Source organism: Lontra canadensis, unplaced genomic scaffold, assembly GCF_010015895.1.
Source record: "Lontra canadensis isolate GAN:19392208 unplaced genomic scaffold, GSC_riverotter_1.0 scaffold18, whole genome shotgun sequence".
NCBI classification, from domain to species: Eukaryota; Metazoa; Chordata; class Mammalia; order Carnivora; family Mustelidae; genus Lontra; species Lontra canadensis.
Window position 1 is genome coordinate 4,171,360 of NW_022631012.1, and position 18,542 is coordinate 4,189,901.

Below are 18,542 nucleotides of genomic sequence, written 5' to 3' on the forward strand. Positions count from 1 at the left end.
AAAAAAAAAAAAAAAAAAAAAAAAAAAAAAAAAACAAATAAAAAAAATGGAAACAGAAAAATAAAAAGCAGCCAGTAACCCTAAAAACAATGAATGCTAAAGGGATTTTGCTTAGCATTTTTTTTTTCCATTTTAATGCAGAAAACTAGAAAGAGCATGAAGACACTCCTGTTACTGTGATGGTATCTGGCAGCGTATCCAGATCCAGATTTGGCTGATGGAAAGACTTGTCAAAGCAGGGACAGTGCCTGCATTCTAATATGGCATGGCCTCTTTTCAAGAGGTCCAGTTATTTGTTTTTTTTTTTTTTAAGATTTTGTTTATTCATTCATGAGAGTCAGAGAGAGAGAGGCAGAGGGAGAAGCAGCCTCCCCACTGAGCAGGGAGCCCAATGTAGGACTCGATCCCAGGACCCAGGGATCATGACCTGAGCCGAAGGCAGATGCCCAAACATCTGAGCCACCCAGGTGCCCCAAGAGGTCCAGTTATTTTTAACACAACCTTTTTACAATCGAGGGCAGTCTAGCCCAGACCATGAATATATATAATAAGGTATTTCCTGATAAAGAATGATTCACGGGTTTTTCCTTTCATCACTTATCCCTCAAGTTTTATAAAATCCAAACTGGATAGCCATAGCCGTCAGTGCCGTTTCCTGAGCTGTGATTCTAGTCCAACGCGACCCAGTACGGCAACTGTTGTAATGTAAGAGGGGAAAGGAACAGCAGTAATTACTCATATTTTGGAATAACTGTCTTCTAATATGCAATCATAGAATTCAAATAAATTCACTGCAGCTTCGTCTTACTCTTGCCTTTCTTCTGATAATCTCAAGTAATATTTGATTGTTCAGTATAAATTGCAAAAGGCCAGTGGTTCTGTCTCTGTCTCTCCTTGTGTCTCATGGTATCTCCAGCATCTACCATAGTTCCTGTGCTTTCACGGTAGAAGTTTAATAAATATTTGTCAAATGCTTGCTCAATAATTGGGGTTTAATGATAGGGTAAAGGCCAAGGTTTATAATATGATAAAGTTCCGCCAGGCACTAGTCATATTTCCCATACCATCCCTCTATTTTCCATATCACTGGATTATATGGCAAATTTCCTCTCAAATTTTATGAAAAAATGTATTTAATTTTATATCTTTCTAAAAGATAACAAAATATACCTATACTGAAAATGATATGGAAAACAGGGAAGCATTTTTTTTTAATTTTTTAAAAAATTTTAAAAAGATTTTATTTATTTATTTGAGAGAGAGAGAGAGCATGAGCAAGGGGAGAGGCAGAGAGAGAGAAGCAGACAGGGAGCCCAGGGCAGGGTTCGACCCCAGGACCCTGAGATCACGACCTGAGTGAAGGCAGTTGTGTAACAGACTGGGCCACCCAGGTGCCCGAGGAAGCATTTTTTAAATGCCTCTTGATAAGTAGCTTTGGCATTTTGATTGCTTGACTTTAAAAATCTGATTTAGTAGATGTGAATGCTTAAATTTTTATCTATCCTCTACATTTTTATAGTAGTACACAGCTTACCAAGTTCATTTATATACACCTTCTTACTTTGTCTTCATTAAGATACAAGGAGTGAGGGGCCAAGGATAAAAATGAGATCTGAGGTGTTTCACGACTGACCACATCACTTGTAACTGGGACTGGGGCTAGAGATCTGACAAATCATAAAACAATGTGTCTACTGGACAATACTACCTCCTATGCTTAGCATATTAAATATGTCTCTAAATATATCTTCAAGACGTTCTTAGTTATTAGAGAAGGAAAGAGATCATTAGTTTCTATCCCATCATGTAAATGACTGAAGTTTTGAAGAGAGTTAAAAGTAAACTTAATGTAAGATTTCAGACCTTGGTCCTTGATTAGTCCAGGGGACTATGTTAATTATGAGATATTGTGTTATCTGGTTGCTATTAATTTACATTAAACAGTTAATCTCCATGGAACCATATTTTTCTTAGAGTTTGTTTTATGAATATCTAAATTGTAAAAACACTGGCCTGGAATAATACTTAGCCAAGTTTCATACATGTATGCAGAGAATGCAAACTTCATAAAAGCAACGATTTTTATCTGCATTATTCATTATCTCCGTTGTCCAGAAAAGTGCCTGGCACATAGATAGTAGGTTCTCAAGAAATGTATGTAAAATATGTATATTATTAAGAAATGGTGTTGATATTCATATAACCCCCTCTATTTACCCTAAGGAATATTATCCTTAATATTTTATCATATTTTTATATCCACTTTTATTTAGCCCATAGGATGGAGTATTAAGTTATAAGAATACAGATGCCCTTTTTTTTAAACTGAAATCTAATTTTAGCTGATTCTAAATACATGAAAATAATGTATGCAAAGCATAGTTCCAGGAACATAATTAATTTTCCAAGATTTTCTTCTGTTTCTTAACTTACAAAAAATCAGACTGAGGAGAAAATAGTATTTATTTTTTTTTAAAGGAAAGGCTAAGAAATTGACCCTTTGCTGCAATAGTGAAAATAAATGTAACTTGGTAATAAAAATTATTCAAGGAAAATTGAAATCCACTTCCATCTCCTTGTGGATAAGTTTCTTTTTATAAGAGAGCATCAGTGCTGTGGTATATGGCCATTTTAGCCATACAACAAGTAAGGAAGGAAATGTTTCTTTATTTAAAACTGTAGTTAATTATTTACCATTTTTGTCTTTCTTCTAGGGTTAATCAGAAAAATATTCATTACCAATTTAATTTTTAATCTATTTAAAATTTTACTTTATTTCTATATAATTTTTCTTTTCAGGGATTGAATTAAAATATTTAATATTTTCAAAACATAAAAATTAACTCATTTGTAGCCAGAGAGCATAAAATTTTACCATTTAGCAAACTTCACTGTTGTGCATGTTTTCCCATTTGGTTCATACAATTCATGTGGCTTTTCTTCTCTTTTTTCTTTTCTTTTTTTTTTTCTTTTCATTCATATTACCTCTTATTATATCCATCATTCCATTTTTCTTTCCTATTAGAGTGAAATTGGACACAGCCCTCCTCCTGCCTACACCCCCATGTCAGGAGTAAGTATTTCATGATCAACCTTCATCTTTTAGTATTTTTGGTCTTTGCTTATCATGTTTCTTCTCTCTTGTCTCCCCATAGTTTCCTCATTTTGCTTTTGCCAACAGTGAGTTAAGAATTTGCTATAGATTGTATAGCTGGCTTTGTGGATATGTTTTATCTCAGTAGATAATCCAAAACTGAGATACCATGCATCAACAGTAGCTTTCAATTTTTACCTGAAGGGCTTACCTGGACTCAGAAATTATGCTTCTCGTTGAGGAGGTTATTATTATCTCCATGATTATAGGTTGTGTGCTAAAAAGTCAGAGTCTCTGTAATGATTCCCCTAGTTAGGTACTTGGGGACTCAAACTCAGAGCAACCGCAGAAGAGAAGGCAGGAAGAAAATATCACCATCCAAATCTCTGTTCTTAATGTCAACTGTCTACAGTTAATAATGTTTTCATTTGTCATGAAATTTGAATTATATATCAAAAATAGGCGAGTGCGGAAAATAACATGAAATAGTTTATATGAGATCATGTGCTGGGTGGTCAGTGACATTTAAATATGTATTTCCAAATTCTTTCCCCAGGTTCACTTTTAAAGAAAAATTGGAATTTTAGGTGGTTGTAACTCAAACTTGTTAGCTATTCAGGGGAAACACTCAATTAAGAAACTGTGGCTTTTGTCTGAAAGACAAGTTTTACTATCCTTTTGGCTATTTCTTTTCTACAGCTATTTCTAATAACTTCTGTCTAAATGTGTTTCTCTATTTACAGAACCAGTTTGTATACCGAGATGGGGGGTTTGCTGCTGAGCAAGGAGTGCCTGTGCCCTACAGAGCCACAACCAGCACGATCCCAGAAGCACCACTTGCTCAGGGGGCTACAGCCGAGATTTTTGATGACTCCTGTTGTAACGGCACCCTACGCAAGCCAGCGGCACCCCACGCCCAGGAGGATAGCAGCACCCAGAGGTACAGCGCTGACCCCACAGTGTTTGCCCCAGAACGGAGCCCACGAGGAGAGCTGGATGAAGAGGGTTACATGACCCCTATGCGAGATAAACCTAAACAAGGTACAAACAAAATGTGCAGAAATGATTGTCATTCTGCATTTCACTTCCATCAAAATGAGAATATAATATAGAAGGGAAATCGCCAAACCACTGGATGTCGTAACATTTGTGACCCAGAAAAGACCTGGGCTGTTGCTCTTTGTAGCATACTGTCCAAATCCGCAACATTTACACCATCTGAATCCCAGGCACCACCTGATTAGGAATATGATTTTTAACAAGATCGCTATGTAACTCTTGTGCGCAATCAAGCCTGAGAAGCACTGATCTAAACTTACCTTCATAGGAATATCTCTATTGAATATTTGAGTGAGGTAGCACATCGCAAGATTTTAGAGCCATGGCTTTTCTTGAACTTACTGTTGAGTTCATAAAGACTGGTATTTTTTTTTTTTAATTTTGGTTTATTTGTTTATTTGACAGACAGAGATCACAAGTAGGCAGAGAGGCAGGCAGAGAGAGAGAGGAGGAAGCAGGCTCCCTGCTGAGCAGAGAGCCCGATGCGGGTCTCAATCCCAGGACCCTGGGATCATGACCTGAGCCGAAGGCAAAGGCTTTAACCCACTGAGCCACCCAGGTGCCCCAAGACTGGTATTTTGATGGTACCAATAAAAGATTTGGTCAGTTCTTTAAAATCTTGCATCATTTGGGTGATGTTGGTCATTATAGGAGATTATGATTCCTTATATGATACATTTCAAAAATTAAAGTTCTGACACTAAGTTTACTTATAGGTATACCATCATGTCTTGAAAATAATTCAGTTTGTGGTTCTACAAAGCTCAGCGATGACTGTACAAATTTACTAGCAGAAATATTAGACATACAAATCAAATGACTTTTTCAACTTTGAAAAATCCACTTTCCTTCCATGGTAACAGCATCACATGAAGGAGAAGATGGATAATTGTTATTAAAAACTGATGATTGTGTCTCAGGGTCTTCAAAGTCAAGTAAACTTTATTTTAAGACTCCATATGAGGGCCCATTATGCTTTTGAATATATGGTTATGTTTAATTTTATAAAATGCAATTAAGGGATCCCTAAGTACACATTGCAAGTAACTTATTAAAGAATATCTATGTAGAGGCATAGATAGGTATTACGATACTGAAGAATTAGATGCTTTGGAAGAGTTGGATTGCAGCCCAGTACTGACACAAATATAAGTTTTGAGAAGGTTTGGCAGATTCTCCTAAAAGTACAATACTCTCTGGGAAGAGTTTAACCATAGAGTTGTTTCTCTAAGTAGATAGATAAGTAGATTGGATTGAGCAAAGGTAATATGAACCGTCTAGGAGAAAACACAAGACTTCTAAGTGAATCTAAAGACTCACTCTAGGGCATCCCTTGATTTTGTCCCTGAGTATAAGCTTCTATAGAAGATTATTGTACTCCAGACTACTTCTCAGAGAGCAGAGAATGTTAGTACAGACATTCTTATACTTTCAGTTAAGAGGTTTCAGGAAACTGGTAAGGAAAATCAAATTCTGCTTCCCTTAGAAGTTGTTGTTTTTGGGGTGTTTTTCCACACATTTTTCTTAAAATGACCATTGCTTTGAAAACCATTCAAATTCCAACATGTTATGATGTGAAAAGTACTCCCTACTCCTTTAGGGACAATAATGAAAATAGTACAGTAGAACAAGAAGGCTGCTCAGGGGATTTTCGATCTGAATTCTAGTTCCATACTAGTTGTATCCCTCATACATCATTTAATCTAGGTTTTCTGTTTATAAAGCTGAAAAAAATATGGCTTCCACTTCCTTCCCTACAGGGTTGTTGTGAGCATGACTTAAGTTCCTGTCATTCCAATATATGATGGTGGGATAGTCATTACTATCTTTTAACTTGCCCATTATGCTAAATACTTAAGTATATCAAGCAGGCCTATATCCAGGGGCAAATCACCCTGACTTGATGAGATTATTTTTCTCTACTTGTTAGGCTAAGTATAGGGGATAGAAAAGAAAGTTTGTTTCAGAATGGTGGCATCTCAACGAACAGTTGTGCTCTTTCCCTGCCCCAACACCAAAATAGGAATAGCTAAAGTGTCATATCTGTGTCTACATTAAAAGAGAGGGCAAGAAGGTCTACTGTATGTGGGAATATAGGCCTATATATACTCTATACATAGAGGTGGAATTAAATTTAAGAATAGCAGCATTGATTAACACCTTTTTAAAAAATTCCAGGTCAATATTCTTTAGTAATTTATTAGATCGAATAATGCAAAACAGCCACTACTATGAATGGTTTCAACCTACAAAAGTTACTTCATATGATCAAACTAACAGCTTGTTAGTTTGTGATTATGGTTAGCTAGTGGAAGTGAATGTTCTAATTACACTTTATTCTTAGGCGTATGTATTGTCACGCAAGTCAATTTAGCAGCATGTTAGATATCAATCAGGTTTTATTAGTTGAGTCTTTTCTTTAGATATTTCCTTTCCTGTGTGTAAAGCTTTCTGGGGAACATCTGTAATCAAATCCATTTTACCTATATGGACATTATAGCAAAACACACAGACTGAAAAATGCCGTTCCTTTACTTCATCCATTCATCTTGGCATGGAGTTAAGCTATAGACATTTTGATTTTCCAGTACCCTTTTAGAAATTCTAATTTCTCCACATTTCAAAGCTCTTTAACCTGGTTAAATTGTCCTATTTTTCAACAACAACAAAAAATACTGACTTCTAGAAAACGGAAGCATTTAAACAAGTAGCCTCTTAGGTAGGAGAAACAAATGCAATTAGGAGGAAAGAGGAACAATCTAGAAGACAGAAAGTCTGCTTCCTGACTCTTTAGTCATTAACAGTTTTGGCCCACCTACTCTTTCCTACTCTTTTGTCATATGACAAAATTAATCAATGAAGTAGTCAACAAAATGGTTTTTGTGAAAACTCATGAAAACAAATCCATGGCTTAATTGTTCTGGAAAAAGAAGCTAACCATCCTGTACAACCTTGGTCTGATTAACACATTCCAGAAAGTAGATATTGACTAATATTTGTGTATTCCCCCAGAATACCTGAACCCTGTGGAGGAGAACCCTTTTGTTTCTCGGAGGAAAAACGGAGACCTTCAAGCTTTGGATAATCCCGAATATCACAACGCTTCCAATGGTCCACCCAAGGCAGAGGATGAGTATGTGAATGAGCCACTGTACCTCAACACCTTTGCCAACGCATTGGGGAATGCCGAGTACCTGAAGAACAATGTACTGTCTGTGCCAGAGAAGGCCAAGAAAGCATTCGACAACCCTGACTACTGGAACCACAGCCTGCCACCTCGCAGCACCCTTCAGCACCCAGACTACCTGCAGGAGTACAGCACAAAATATTTTTATAAACAAAATGGACGGATCCGGCCTATTGTGGCAGAGAATCCTGAATACCTCTCTGAGTTCTCGCTGAAGCCAGGCACTGTGCTGCCTCCTCCGCCCTACAGACACCGAAATACTGTGGTGTAAGCTCAGCAGCGGCTTTAAGATAGAGACACACCCGCTCCAATTTCCCTGCCGCCTCTCTTTCTCTTACGGTCTTCCTCCTATCCCCAAGGCCAGTAGTTTTGACACTTCCCGGTGGAAGATATAGAGATGCAATGATAGTCATGTGCTTATCTAACTTGAACATTAGAAGGAAGAACTGAAAGAGAAAGATAGGAGGAACCACACTGTTTCTTCATTTCTCTGCATGGGTTGGTCAGGAGATTGAAACAGCTAGAGAAGGACCAGCAAATATAAGGCAACACTGCCTGCTATCAGGCTAGTTCTCAATGTTTTCTCTTTTTCTTTCTCTTTTTTTTTTTTTTAAAGCAGATGCCTGAAAGACCCATGCTATCTGTTCCTACCTGTAGGAACTGATCTGTATATTTTCAGTACCCTTGGAAATCGTAATAAATTTTCCATTAGAACAAAAGGATAACCTTTTCTATAAGATATGAAAGTAACTGAGATTGAAAATCCAGGTTCTTTTCCCAACAGTTTCTATCCTGATAAGCAAGAACGGACAACTCCGCTTTCATAATTTCTTAATCTTTCTCAAAGTTATAACAAGTAGTTATGTTTGGAGGGATATTTTTGGTCTTTTTGTTTCATTTTGTTTTGCTTTGGTCTGTCCCTTTATATTACTTTTACCCCCATATATTTTTACTTTAATTTCTGATTGGAAATATTTTTACATCAAAGTTTCTTATGTGTTGTTATAAATTGACAGAACTGTAAAAAAATATTTTAATATGGTGCAGTGACCGTTATTTTAAATATATAGCCTTCGAATTTAGAAGGGGAGGCCAAGACACTAGTCAAGTGTAACATCAAATCTAACTGTCATGTTTTACACTATTGAATATGTATCCCCACTTCCTTTACATTCTTCAACATTTTCTTCTCCATAAATGACAGTGACGTAGGCAGTTGATAATGTAAAGAGTAAAAGGGAAACTAAGAGACAGTTCTGTGTGGTTCATGAAAACTACTGACACTTTCAGGGGTGGTCCAATGGGGAATCCATTGAACTGGAAGAGACACTGGATTGGGTATGTCTACCTGGCAGATACTCAGAAACGTAGTTTGCACTTAAGCTATAATTTTATTTGTTCTCTTTCTGAACTCCATTTTGGATTTTGAATGAAGCAATATGGAAGTAACCAGCAAAATAACTAATTTAAGTACATTTTTTTAAAAAGAGCTAAGATAAGGAAAGACTGTGGAAATGCCAAACCAAGCAAATTAGGACTTTGGAACAGTATCCAGAGATTATGGTGAGAGGGCCAGCACATTATCTACAAATGATATCACATTTGCTACGCAAGGAAAGCTATCCAGTTTGTATACTCCACGTGAAGGAATGTAAGTAAATATTGGCTTGATTCTGTGGAATTTCTAGTATGAGACTCTATTTATATTAAGTAGAAGGTAACTCTTTGCACATAAATTGCTATAATAAAAAATACACAAACGTTCACAGTTTATAGGTAGGTTCTTGGGTCAGAAGTTGTAAATAAACGTGAAAAAATTCTCATGTAATTATTTTAATATCCAACATACTAATCTTTTGATACTTTGTATAATAATACTTTCTTCAAATATATCATCCTAGTTCTAGAACCATCTTTTTATGTATCATTTTAAAAGAATACCTACTAAGAGGAGCAATGGGAACAAATGTTAGGAATGAGTCTCCTGGAACAAGAAAATCAGGTAGTCTCTCTTTTCTAAGAAAATCTGCTTGGACAGTCATATGAATTAATTTTTTTTAAATGTTAAAATTTTGGCATCAAATTCAAGTCTACTGCCAAAAAAAAAAAAATCAATGAGACTAAAAATCTTTGTTGGTAAAGCAGAGAGTTTACAGAAAGGGAAAAAAATGCAAAGAGATCTAGGTTTCTTCCTGTTTTGAAAAAATAAGTCAATCCATCCATTCAGCTCCCTTATTTTTTCAACTGATATTTATTTAGAGTCTACTAAAAGCGCTGTGTAAGTGGGGAATATCAACATAAATGCAATATTATCCCTAATTTAATGATTTGAAGTCAATTTATTTAGAATAACATTTGAATTTCCCCCATAAATTCAAGGAATAAGATTTTATGGACTACTTTGTGAGCAGTCATCATAAAATCCATTGTTTGTTAGATCTCCTGTGAACTCATTTGGAACATGAATTAAACAACCTACAATTTACCAGAGCTGACAAATAAGATAGTTTTATCCAAACAGGAATTGGTGGAAGGATGCCTCACTGGTTAATTGACCTATCTGGATTCTACTTTGACCATTAAGTCAACAGTAGGTGTTGGTCTTTGGCCAAGAATATTGGAGGTGTCAGGACTGGTTTCTTACTAAGTTATGAGAAAAAAGGTAAGCTAAAAGAGTGAAGCAGAGCAAGGGAGAGGTTTGTAAGACCCCTTCTATGAGGTTCAACCATGAACTTTTCTGGGTTGAAGACACAGAATGACTTAGGGGCTACAGCCCAACAGTTTCAAATTCTCCCACCCATTCAGAAGAGTATCCAGAGAAAGGGGACCTCACACAATTTCTTGTAAGAATTTGGATATAAGCCTCCCTTTCTAAATAAATCTGTACCAACTTACCACTGACAGCACGCTTGTTGGATACTAGAACTTTTTTTTTTCCTTCTGATTTACAGTAGTCATGGTTTCTTCTGGAATATGGAAAACAGAATCACTTATTTTGAGAAGGAAAGAAAAATAATTTTCTTACTGTTAAGGTAATAGAATGTATTCAGTGAATGTAGTTTCCTTCATTCTAAGAACACAAAACCCTTATACATCAGGTAATCTACCACTAACAACTAGAGATAGATGCAAGTGTAATCCAAAAAGACCCAAAATGCTTCACAAAAACCACTTTATTGTTCCTTTTGAATGATTTCTATAGTTCATTTTTTATTTCAGTTGTTTTTGTCCCCCTGGAAAAATATATTTTGATGTGTATGAAAGGAAGAAAAGAATTGTTTTATTTGTTCCAAAAAATAACTTACTCAACCCAGCAAAGTGAAATTTTAAAATGCCATTTGAAGCCTGCAAAATGCATCAGAATATCAAATCCCAGAGGCTAGTTGTAGCTATTCAAACATGCAGAACCAATTAAGTAAATTTGAGGAAAATTAGTAGTAAAGTTACACAGACTCTATTTTTTAAGTCACCAAATTTTGTAGCCGATCTTGGGGAATCCCATCTACAGATAAGGAAACACTGTATAACTAAATGGTTGTTTGAAGAGCCATTCTTTGGTTCTTACATGAGAAAAGATGTTCTCTAAATCAGAGTAGACCCAGAACCACAAAGCATCCTGCACCATAAAGGGTGCTTGGACTACTGAGTAACATTTGGTTTTCCAAATTTTTGTGTCATAGGTTAGGGGGAGAGTTCTTTCTCAAGTAATATTCTTGAAATTGAATTAAAAACAGTGCAAACTCATATTTTATTAAAATAGTCAAACTAAAAATATGAACTTCTCTTTTAGTAGATCAGAAAGAATGATTATTTGTATATTGAGAAACAGAAAAGAAGTGCTCTGAATGTTATAAGGTATGTGTTAATACCTTCTAAAAGTGGGACATGACATGAAGATCGTGCATATTCCCAAAGCCGAGGACAAATCAGTAGAAGGTCTGTGAGGTTCTGCTGCTAGATGAAGTCCAAAGGGCTATCAAATGCTTATTGAAGTGTCAAAGTGAAAAGAAAAATAAAATTGTTTCAGCCCGACAGGGAAGGATGTAAATACATGTTTTCTAGAGCTAACTAATCTTTATTTCAAAACTTGACTTATTCATCCATCTATAAATGTTGATTATTTAACTAGTATGTAGTTCATAAGGTAATAGAAAAGGTGATCATGAGAGCATGTATATAGCTGGGCAAAACCATGATAATGCTGTAAGATGTAGATTTAGTTATCAGATATTAAATGATTTTAATATTATTAAATAAATCAAACTAGAAAATTAACCACAAACTATTATGTAACAAAATAAAATGCAGGTTATGAAAACGTAGGATGGATTTTGCATAGTAAAAAATAAGTTTGCCATTTAAAATTGTTATTTGTTAGGTTTAGCGGAAAGTAGGCATATAAAGAGCTGGTTCCACTTGTGAAAATTTGTTTTAAAGCATTGCAATTAAATTTTTTCTCATTCTCTTATTCTTTTGCCATTTTTAATTGCATTAAATGTGAAGAGAACTTTTTTTAAAATTTGTTTTGCAAACACCACTTGCATAGTTTAACAGGCAAATATGTTATGTGACTTTAAGTAAGAGGTCTACAAAACGAAGTAAAGGAAATGTAAATGTTCTATTACCTTATGCAGAGAAAAAGACTGAGTGGTGCCCTTTATTTAGTAAACAAACAAAATGCATTTAATTTGTGAAATATCCCTTTTTTCCCTGTGTTACCTTCCCAATTCCAAAATCAAAAAGAAGCAATTAGTTAACAATGTTCTGATAAATAGTACTAAACCAAGCATTTCAAACTGCTGTTATTTCCATTATTTTGGACTCTAGTTATTAGACTGATGGTTTTTAATATTGCAAATGAGGAGTCCAGGTGTATAAACTTCTAGTCATTAGAAAGCCAGATAAACTAACTTCTGTATATGCCAAAGGCAAGAAAATTCTGCTGTGCCTCTTTTTGTGTATATGGACTTTGAAGGGCAGCCTTGTACCTGTGTACTTCATGTGTAGACACATGAAGGCAGACTCATGTCTCCTGATTGCCATTTGCTTAAGAACGAATGACATTATACAGATGTAGATTAGATGTGATTTTAAAATAAAAGTTCTCAGTGAAGACCTTGATTTTACTAATATTACAATGGGGCCAGCTTTTATACTTCTGGGTAGAATGAATAAACTTTTCTAATCCCAGACATGCCTTTGCAAGAGTAGTTCTCTCCGTACTTACAAGCATGAAGCTGTTGTGGGCACCATGTTGGGTCAGGAACTCTTGAGTTTGTATGGACAAATGGCTTTTAACATCGTGGGCTGCTTTTCATTCTTTTCATTAAAAGGCAAGTTTCTATAAAATAGTAGAAATCTCAGACACTGTTCAGGTGCCACTGTTTTTGTAGAGGTACAAAAATGTAGGCTGTGTCACTTTTGCAGACTCCTGCCTCACCTCTTTCCTGCCAGGTGATATTTCGGGCAGAAGAAAATGCTTCTCTTTCAGTTATGAGCTGAAAACACTCTAAGCCCCAGCTTCCTGGGGGTAGACTCATGCTTCTCTTGGAAATTACCCCTTGACAGTCAACTTTGTGAGTAAGTGATTATCTTGTTAGGAGTTACAGAAAATTAATTTCTCTCGAGATTTAAAGAAAAATACCACCCTTGCTTCTTTCCCCATTGACACAATCACCTCTGTTTTCTTTACTGTCTACCACCCTCTTCAAAGTGGCCCTCTTGAGGCTGTACCTCTCTGAAGCCATAGTGGATCTCTGAGATCCCATACATTGCTTTGTGGAAACACTGACTTAGCCTCTGCCCTCAAATGCCTGACTTTTCTATAAATGATTCTAACAATGTGGACATTGTTAAAAATACTTCTCAAAGAAATTACTGCACAGAGTATTCTTTATGATATGAAAATTATGTTTTTCCATAAAGATCGATTCTCTTACAATTTCCTTTTCTGCAGGAATTTGAGTCGAGTCAGCCCTGTGATGAATCTTGAAACTCACATATGTGCACATACCCTTGGTAGGACTTAGATTTAATCTTTTCCTTAGACACTCACATATAATCAGAAGTTAATTTTGCCAGCAAATTAACTTATTTACTTTATATATTTATTTTATTCCTGATCGCAAATATTTCACAGCTGCTGTATTTTTTTTTTTCATAAATGAAGAGTCTTATTATCAGAAAGGTAAAGGCTATTCAGCTTTGAGACCCAACTATAATTCTTTATTGGACCATTCATCTATCTGACAAATATATAACGAGGGCAGTTTCACTGCAACAGAAATCTATGTTATCTAGTAAGTTGCCACCTTTTCTCTATTTTTGATTTTTAAGGACATTTTTATTTCAATGCTCTAACAAATTTTACCCATATCGTCTGAAGTGGTTTTATTTGTACAAATATACAAATATAAGGAAACCAAGTTTCATACCTGTAGACAGTAGTCTGACTTGTCCAAACCACTTTGCCTTTACTGCTATTTTTACCCCTAATGTGTAGATGTTACCCCCCAGCCTGCAGCTCTTTGGAAATAAATCAAATCATACCTCCTACATATTCACATAACCTGGTTCTTGAGTATCATTTCCAGATTCTTCGGTTAATGGGGGTTGTACATTGTCCCTAATGTGAGAGTCATTTTCCTGTATATTTCTGGATCTCTCAGGGGCTGGGGGTGGGGGGAGTGAGGGGACTACACCATAGCACTCCAAGAACTCTTTTGGGCTTACTCCAGTAATCAAGTATGGAAGTTATTTTCTAAGTGTAGATATGTAAGCTGTTCTTTTAAAGTAAGGTACTTTGAAAAATGTAGCATAAATTGGTACTGCTGTTAAATGGGTCGATTATAAAACTGAGCAGCTGTGTGAGGGCAGCTAACTTTGAATGCACACCTCACTGGCTGGTATGTCTACATCTCCCGTTGTGACCACCAGGGACTTGCATTGCTGCATGTCGGAACTGCATCTTTACATGGTATGACTAGTTCATCTCTTTCTTAGGCACCATTATAGCAAGATCAAATGAAAATGAGAACAGTCTGCAAGACAATTCATAGCACAAAAAAAAACAAAGTCATGTTAAATCGTCTCTCAAACACTCATCTCATACGTGCATCCAAGTAGTTGACTAAGATCAGTTCAGGTGATAAAGGGAGACATTTTACCGAAAAGGCAGAGGCTTAAGGTGTTATATACATTTGTATTCATTTCCTTATGTTCTTAACTTGTAAAAAGAAAACAAGCCCTCTCTCTTGTGAAGTATCTTCAAAGGGCAGGGGTGCAAAAATACCTAGCTGGTAAGCCATCAATGTTTCATTTAAATCCCAGTGTTCAAAGTTAGCTGCCTTTTTGAAATAAACAAACAAAAAAATACTACTGTATGTTTGAAAATGTGAATAGTATTTTTATAGCTTGTTAAAGACATGGCTAGTTGCATTTGTAAATAAGGATAATGTTGCTTTGATTTTCTTTTGTGGACATCTTTATTTGGGACATAATGTCTTTAGGATTGATTTGTATATAAGTAATTGGCTTGTGATTGTTTCCTTTTGGTTGGAAGTTATCATTTTGACATTACTTGTGATTCTGTGTTCAGCACTATTGTGACGTGTTCAACCTCTGCACTCGCTTACACAATAGGATATGCCAATTGTGTGTGGTGTAATGTTATTTTGATTTTTTTCTATTTTATCTATGAAGGATTATGCACTTAACACATACTAACTTTTTTAATGTTAGGTATATTTTTAGTATAATTTCCCTTATTCTTTCTTCTCTGCCAACCCTTCCCCCATTCTACTTTCCTTCCCCCAATTTCTGTTGTTATTTGAGAATGAGGGACAAACAGTATTTTAAATTTCTGTAATTAGGCTTTTCAGTTAGTTCTCAAGGATCCTCTCTTGGCTCTTGGGAAAGAATTGTACCTGTATAAGGCAATTATAGAATGCGACCTGCTTTGCCTCATTCCATACTGATCATCCCAGCTGAACAATTTGAAAACTGTTCTGCCTTTTTGTTACATGAATCTGTCAGAAATATATTTTTAATTTAATATAAATGAAATTCAATAAAATATGAAACAAATGTTCTCTTCTGTGTCAGAAATTTGTCATAAGAAAAACCAATTAGGAAAGAGGAAGATTTGTTCTAGATTTAATAATTTGAAGATGTGAACATGAGCTTATTTTTGTCCACATTTATGAATGCCATTAATTATTCCTTGGAGCTCTTTGGTTGTTTGGAATGTGATACATTCCATATGTTTTTGCCATCTAACACATATGCCTATTGATGTGTACAGACTTACTTCTCCGTGCAGACTGCTTTATTAACTGTTTTGTTTCTTTGAGAATTATATATATATATATATATACATATATGCATATATATGTATATATATATATATATGGAATATTTGTATTTGGTAGGTGATATCCCAAGAAAAGTAATATTTTCTTACAAATTTTTTTCTTTCTGCCCTCTTGGCAATTTACACAAACGGTTCTGGCAAATCTTTTGTTAGAAAGAATATCAAATGTTAGTACCATGCTTAAAGAGCAGGAAAGAGAATGGGTCCATAAATAGTCAATGAACTGACTGTTGATTTTAGATGAGCCTGTAGAAATGTGTGAGAGTAATTTTAGAGACACTGATGATGTGAAAACGTTCCTCTCTCTAGTTTCTTATTCTAACTCTATTTCAAATACTGTTTCTTACTCCTTCAAGCCTCCCAAGTGTAAGAATTTTAAGATTCCAGTAACTTTTCATTCAAGATTCTATTATCCTTTCAAGCTACTAGGGTTATTTGATTACATATGATCTCAAATGAGTCAGTGGACAGAAAGTATATTTATCAACCTAATAATTGGAGTAAGTTCTCTCAAATCTGTTCAGATATGGGTCTTTAAAGATCCTGTTGATTGCATCTCCTACTATTTGCATGGACATACACAAACATGTTCTCTTCCTAAGATGTTTAGACCCATTTATTTGAGATCACTGTCATTTTGTTGTGTTCAGGGTGAGATATGTCAAGGTACCCTGCATTTTAAGCCATTGATAGACTGAAGAAGAGGGAGAAACAACTTAGGTTTCTAATGCTTTAAGGTACAGTTGACATTTCCAGTGGTACCATATTAGTTGCAAGCACAAGTTACATAGTGCTTTACAGTGTATATACTTATTCCACATACTTTGATTCATTTGGCTCATGACACCCTTTTGAGATAAATGTTATTGAAATACTTCTGGTCATCGGATAAGGAAAATAAGACTAAAATAACAAATTTAGAGTCATGTGACCATTACTACTAAGTGGTTGTAGTCCACCCTAAAGCTGCATCTTCTGACTTAAATATCTTTATTCTGCTACTTAATCACTTCTCTTTCCTCCTCTGCAAAGGGGAATCCCATTCTGATCACAGCATACTTCCTCCTGACACATTGACTCAATTTAAGAGCACCAGTGGTCTTCATCTGTCCCTTGACAACTGATCTGATAAAACTGAAAACTTCCTTCTGCTTTCTCAAACTACACAAGAGCCACTCATCCATGATGGAGAGTCAGGTTCCTTTCATTCAAGACAGATAAATACACCATAATCATAAGTAAACAGATTTTTTTTAAATGACCATAGGGAGAAACTCTTGATTGTCTCCCTTTCTCAGAGTCTTACAAATCTGCCTATTAAAATCACCACTTGTTCCCTACATATATCAGAGAATATAGCATATAACTACTCTTATCTCTAGCAATTTTATTACATAATATTAATAGAAGGGAAATCTCACATGAAAAACCCAATTTACAAATAACTTGGTAAATTTCCTAGATTTACTACCTGCTAAACAGTCACTGAAAACATTTTCTGAAAAACAGCATAGAATCTGATCCTGACCCAATGACAAAACTTCAATTAAAATGATGATGGTAAGAGGAAAAAAATTATGGAAAAACTGTGAGGTATATAAGGGAGTAGAAGGTTAGAATCCAAAATGAATGTCACAATTCAGATTTGAATTCACAATTGTTTAATTGTGTAAGCCTGTGGAAAGATAGATATCTCTGTATACAGATCTTCCTTGACTTATGATGGAGTTATGTCCTGATAAACCCATTGTAAGTTGAAAATATTGTAAACCAAAAATGCATTTAATACACTTAAACTACTAAGCATCATAGTGTAGCCTCGTCTATCTTAAATGTGCTCAGATCACTTATATTAGCCAATAGCTGGGCAAAATTATCTACTCCAAAGCCTTTTTTATAACAAATTGTTGAGGACTGCTTGGGTGGCTCAGTTGAGTTAAGCGTGTACCTTTGGCTCAGGTCATGATCCTAGAGTTCAGGGATTAAGCCCTGCTTTGGGTGGCCTGCTCAGCAGGAAATCTGCTTCTCCCTCTACCCCTCTCCACCACTTGTGCTCTCTCTGTCCAAAATAATAATAATAAAGTGTTGAATCCTCATGTAATTTATTAAATACTATACAGAAAGTGAGAACCAGAATGATTGTATGGCTCCAGAATGGTTGTAAGTGTATCTATTGTTAACCCTGGTGATCACATGGCTGACTGGGAGCTGTAGCTCACTGCTGCAGCCCAGCATCATGAGTATTTATTACCTATTACTAGCCCTGGAGAAAAATCAAAATTCAAAATTCAAAGTACGCTTTCTACTGAATGTGTATCATTTTGTTACCATTGTAAAGTTGAAAAATTCAAAGTCAAACCCTTATAAGCCAGGGACTGTTTTCCTAGACATATACATAAATATCAAGAGAGAGACTCTATAGAGACAATATATTACATAAAATATTTAGGTATTTTTATATATTACAGAATTTCATACAGAATCTCTGTTTTCAAATGATTTCACTATAAGCCCCAAGATGTATATCATACTACAACTTACCCTCATAAAATTGTAAACTGAACAGGTGCATAGTTAGCTAATTGTATTTCCCTCCACAGTATCATCAAGCTGCATGATAAACCATGGGGAGCAAAGCCACGAGACAACCATCTCAAGATTAGAAACAGAAGACTGTCACCCAGATAGCAATTTTAAAGCTATAAACAGAACAATTCACCACAAGATAGCAATCAGGAGACTGTAAACCAAATGGTACACATGAGACATGCAAATAGTGAAATACCTGCTCTTGCAAGTTACCCACAGATTTTTTAAAAGAAATACACTTA

At 35.5% G+C, this 18,542-nt stretch overlaps 1 protein-coding gene across 5 annotated transcripts in view; it reads left to right on the forward strand.

The window, feature by feature from the left end:
- Positions 1 to 7,931, forward strand: part of ERBB4 (erb-b2 receptor tyrosine kinase 4) — a 1,133,152-nt gene extending 1,125,221 nt beyond the window's left edge. For 3 of the 5 annotated variants that reach the window (XM_032859886.1, XM_032859888.1, XM_032859887.1), the window contains 3 exons: positions 3,026 to 3,073; positions 3,838 to 4,135; positions 7,166 to 7,931. In XM_032859886.1, the coding sequence (XP_032715777.1) occupies positions 3,026 to 3,073; positions 3,838 to 4,135; positions 7,166 to 7,611 (792 nt within the window). In that variant the 3' untranslated portion in view covers positions 7,612 to 7,931. The remainder of the gene's footprint in view (positions 1 to 3,025; positions 3,074 to 3,837; positions 4,136 to 7,165) is intronic. The other 2 variants (XM_032859890.1, XM_032859889.1) reach the window with 1 other exon arrangement.
- The last annotated feature ends 10,611 nt before the right edge of the window (positions 7,932 to 18,542 follow it).